This window comes from Rhinopithecus bieti, unplaced genomic scaffold (genome assembly GCF_001698545.2).
Source record: "Rhinopithecus bieti isolate Rb0 unplaced genomic scaffold, ASM169854v2 scaffold_5023, whole genome shotgun sequence".
In the NCBI taxonomy this organism is placed as follows: Eukaryota; Metazoa; Chordata; class Mammalia; order Primates; family Cercopithecidae; genus Rhinopithecus; species Rhinopithecus bieti.
This window is the reverse complement of record NW_016805223.1, coordinates 2,702,578-2,707,996: the sequence shown is the minus strand read 5'-3', so window position 1 is coordinate 2,707,996 and position 5,419 is coordinate 2,702,578. Positions and strand designations below refer to the sequence as shown.

Here is a 5,419-nt window from a genome sequence, read left to right as displayed (position 1 = left end):
TCAGCACCCATCAATTCGTCATTTATATCAGGTATAACTCCCAATGCAATCCCTCCCCCGTCCCCACTTCCCCCTCCCCATGATAGGCCCCGATGTGTGATGTGAAGTTCCCCTTCCCGAGTCCAAGTGATGTCATTGTTCAGATCCCACCTATGAGTGAGAACATGCGGTGTTTGGTTTTCTCTTCTTGTGATAGTTTGCTAAGAATGATGGTTTCCAGCTGCATCCATGTCCCTACAAAGGACGCAAACTCATCCTTTTTTATGGCTGCATAGTATTCCATGGGGTATATGTGCCACATTTTCTTAATCCAGTCTGTCACAGATGGACATTTGGGTTGATTCCAAGTCTTTGCTATTGTGAATAGTGCTGCAATAAACATACGTGTGCATGTGTCTTTGTAGTAGAATAATTTATAATCCTTTGGGTATATACCCAGTAGTGGGATGGCTGGGTCATATGGTACATCTAGTTCTAGATCCTTGAGGAATCGCCATACTGTTTTCCATAATGGTTGAACTAGTTTACAATCCCACCAACAGTGTAAAAGTGTTCCTATTTCTCCATGGAAAAATTTTCACGCCATCTTCCCTCTACCACAACACTTACAGCTTCAACACTTTGTCTCTAGAATTCTGAGGACTAATCCCATCGTGTCTTTTATCCCTGTTCATATTAGCTACCACCAGAGCCCAAGGACTCACAGCTCGTTTCTTATTTCTAGAACCCTAATCACAGGTATCTCCATAAGCCCTTGGTTTTGACTAAGTGTCCCATTTTCTGGAATTCACAGTCAGTCATTATGAAAATTGCCTATATATATATTGCCTCTTCTCTGAAAGTTTCTTTATTTTCCTAACTAATCAAAACCTAGCTGTAATGAAGCACACTGCCCGTACTCCTCAAGCAGTGGATTTTTTCCCCACATTCCTTGTATGGAGTAAGCCTCCTTACTTCTCATTGCTAATTGTAGACTGTGTGTGTTATCTAATGCTGTGTAAGAAATCACCCCAAAACTCAATGGCTTATAGCCACAATAATTATTTAGTATCTCTTATAGTTTCTGTGAGTCAAGAATTTGGGAGTATACTTGGCTATGGGTTTCTTATATTAGATTTTTCCTTCTAATAATATACCCTTTCTGGTGTAGTGTATGTTTCATATGTGCTGTACCCCTTTCAATCTAATGTTAAGTAGTATTTTTTCCAGTCCAAGTTTTCTTTAGATTGTCACTGAGGGAAGACCTCTCTGCCTATTTTCAGGAAAGTAGACAAGCTTTTTTCCTGGCAGCCTAAGGTAAATTGCAGAGCAGTGATAATCCACTAATTATACCTTTCATTACAAATCATTGTTTTTTGGATTCTTTTCATATTCTGCGCAATGTTGACTTTCATCTCTTTTTCTTCCAGTGTTACAAATCTGTTTGTAGGTATTTGGTTAGGATATTAGAAGAAGTTAAAAAATTGCTAGTCACTTATTTTAAGTTGTAAGATATTCTCTATTTTGGTTTTGGAGAGTATATCCTACTGGAAGCTCAGTTTTTAAATTTTTGTTTCATATTTCATTAAATCTTCCTTTCATCTTTATGTCATGCTTCTTTATTAGGTTTAAATCTCTGCTCAAATAGCACACCCTCAGAAAAAGACTTCTGTGTTAATTAGAACAGAGTTATTTAACTACTGTGCCATGGATGTTTTATGGGTATTCCTGAGATATTGTTTCCCTTGTTCCCTGGGGTTTGCCTGTGACCACATCATCATCATCTGTTTATTCTAGTGTGACATACAAATTTTGCTATATGCCAAGAGTGCTGAGCTATAAAAAGTTTGACAGACATTAAGATGAAGATTTAAATGTAAGATAGATTTAGGACCAAAGTAACAGTGACTTAAACAAGACACAGGGACATTTATATTTCAATCCAGAGGTCAACAAGTAGAGCTGCTCTAGAAGCTCTGTACAAAAAAGTCTTACAGGAACTGAAGGGTCTTCTATTTTGTTGCTCTACTCTCTACTGCTCTTATTTTCATGGCCTTAGTTCGCTTGGTACCATGAACACATTCCAGACAGAAAAGAAATGAAGCAGGTAGAGGTAGAAAGTGTGGGTGAAAGAACATACACCCCCCCATCCCTTTTAAGTACATGACCTGGAATTTACACATATGGTTTCTGCCCACATTCAATTGGCCACAACCTAGTCTTGTAGCTATCCTAGTAGTTGCATAGAAATCTGAGATTTGCAGCCTTTAATCTCAACAGTTGAGTTCTCTGTTACTACAAGGAACAAGGAGAGAATGGATGGGTAAAGGGAGGAGTAGCTGTTTTATTAGTTAGTAATGAACCAGTTTGAATAAAATAGCACAGCCCCATCTCTCTAGCCCTTTACTTTTACAGCGAGATCTGTATTTCTCTTTTCTTTGTCAGAAAAAAAAAAACAAAAAAAACTTATAACCCTTTCACTTTGCAATAATCATGTCTCAGTTAAATCATAAAAGCTTCAATAAAACCCAAACCACTCTTTGAAGTCATCTTGGAAATAGAAGTAGCCCAGAGTCCCTGGGACCTGGACAGGCTACAAGGGCTCTGTGAGTCCTATGCGATTGTAAGTAAAATTTTAGTATACATTTATATAGCTTGGTGGTTAAGAGCATGAGTTCTGGAGTCAGATTGCCTGAGTTTAAATTCCAGCTCTGCCTTGTGCTAGATTTGTAAGTGAGGCAGTTGACTTAACCTATCTGTCTGTGCTCAGTTTCCCTATCTGGAATGTGAGAATAGTAGTATACCCACTTCACAGAATTGTTCTAGGAACTGAAGCTAGTTAATACCTTTAAAGGACTTACAATAGTAAGTTAATGTTAAGTGCTGTGTAAATACTGGCATTTTTATTGATATATAATATTTGTACATATTTACAGGGTATGTGTGATATTTTGATAAAGGCACAGACTGTGTAATGATCAAGACAGGGTATTCAGGATATCCACCACCTCAAGCATTTATCATTTCTGTGTATTGGGAACATTTCAGATCTCTTCTAGCTGTTTTTAAATATACAATATATTCTTGTTAACTATAGCCACCTTACTGTGTTATCAAATATTAAAACTTATTTCTTCAATCCGATTGTATGTTTGTACCAATTAATCTACCTCTCTTCATCTACCTCTCTCCACAACACACATACCCCTCCCAGCCTATGGTAACTGTCATTCTACTCACTATCTGCATGAGATAATATTTTTAGCTCTCACATATGAGTGAGAATGTGTGATATTTGCCTTTCTATGCCTCGCTTATTTCACTTAACACAGTGACTTCCATTTCTACCCATATTGCTGCTGCAAATGCAGGATTTTTTTTTTTGACCAAATAATACTCTATTGTGTATATATATACCACATTTTCCTTATCTGTATCTATTCATCTGTTGATGGATACTTAGAATGATTTCATATCTTTGCTACTGTGAATAGTGCTGCAATAAAGATGAGGTTGTAGATATCCTTTTGAGATATTGATTATTTTCCTTTGGATAAATATCCAGTAATGGGATTTCTGGATTGTATGTATGGTAGTTCTGTTTTTGTTTTTTTGAGAAACCTCCATGTTGTTTTTCATATGGCTACATGATTTGCATTTACCTGATGATTAGTGATGTTCAGCATTTTTTCATATAGCTGTCGGCCATTTGTATGCCAACTTTTTAGAAATGTCTATTCAGATCCTTTGGCTACATTTTAATTGGATTAGTTGTTTTGCTGTTGAGTTGTTTATTTGTATTATAATTTGTATTCCTGGGGGGATGGTCCATATCTTCCATCTGATTATCAGTAGGGTCTATTATAAATTTTAATTTAATACCTGAACATCTGGATAGGCTATGATTGTAACATCTTTCATAGGCTATGATTGTAAAATTTAAACTTGTTCTCTTTTAATCAAAAGTCATCTGGTCCCTCATGGTACAGAAGTTTACTTACTGGAATCTATCCCAACTGCATTTTCTTATAAAGCACCTTTTGTTTTATTTTATTTTACTTTTATAATATAATAGAAATTAATATTTATGTTTATCTCAACTTTCTTTTAATTATCACTGGTTTTGTTTTAATAAAATTTTCCAGGTCTTAATTTAAAATATAAATTGCTTTCTTTTCCTTTCCAAAACCCTGTGGAACTAACAGTTCTACATCAGAAATTCTAATATCACCAGGTTGCATGTGTAACTCTATTAAGTTGAGCAGTAGATATGTGATTAAGTAATGAACATTGATTTTGTTTTGTTGTAAAACATAGGTGCATTTGAGCTAAATTGGGTCATAGTTGAAAATATTACAGTCTCTTAATATAAGGAAGAAATAAGAGCCTGTAGAGCTGTTCTTTTCTGAAGAGGGAACGTAGTGGCTTAAAAAAAACCTGATGTTTCAACATTGTTAGGAATGACTTTATATTGTTCTATAATAAATTGCCAAATGTCATATTTAATAAGTCACTTTTAAAAGTCAGGTCAGCAATAAATTTTCAATATCTCATTACTTACCTCCTATAGTTATAATGAATATTAAGAGTATTTGCATTTTAAATTGCTAAATCTTAGAGAAATTGTTTTGGCAAATTGGTTGGTACCAGACTTGGAACTTAAACACAAAGCAGCTGTGTTGAGCAAATACCATTTTCATAACATTAGTATGCTTTCAATTAACAAACTGGAATGAACTGTTAAACATCACCATTTCCATGTTAAACTACTGTTTTCACTTTCTCGATGACTGATTTGCTTTCTCAGTAGATTATTTATTTTAACTGAAAAGGAAGAATTTTATTTAAATAATCCGTATTTTCCCCATCTGCAGAACGTACTCAGGAAAAGTGGGGATTTCCAATGTGCCACTATTTAAAGGAAGAGAGATGGTGCTGTGGTCGTAATGCCAGAATGTCAGCATGTTTGGTATGGTTATATTTTTTCCTGGAGTAACAGCTTTATCCAGATGTTGTAGAATTTATTGTTTTGGCTAGTATCATGGACTCAATGCCAAATTTTGCAGAACATCCTCATTTAATGCTTTTGTGCATTGGAAAGTATAAGAAAAAAATGATTTTCCCTTTAAACAATATCCACACTACATGCAGTGTCATGACAAAATTATATATAATTATTTTAATTATTATATAAAATATAATGTAAAGTGTTCAATACTTTATCCAAAGCTCTGTGGTTTGTATTTCTTTATAGCAGATCATTTGGTTTCCTAAATTTTTATAGAATGGGAGAAATATTAAGCTAATTGAGATATGAAGTAACTATCTAATTAAATAAAACATTTATTGTGCTGCGTTTGACTAGTGCCCTCAGACCTAGAACACTCTAGCCCGTAATGTTCTCTGTTCATGGCACTATGTCAGTTTACAAAGAAATGAG

The 5,419-nt window shown here is 34.9% G+C and overlaps 1 protein-coding gene across 1 annotated transcript in view; it reads left to right on the top strand.

The window, feature by feature from the left end:
• Positions 1–5,419, top strand: part of METTL25 (methyltransferase like 25) — a 131,213-nt gene that overhangs the window by 68,967 nt on the left and 56,827 nt on the right. The window contains 1 exon segment of the mRNA XM_017871706.1: positions 4,854–4,948. Coding sequence (XP_017727195.1) covers positions 4,854–4,948 — 95 coding nt within the window.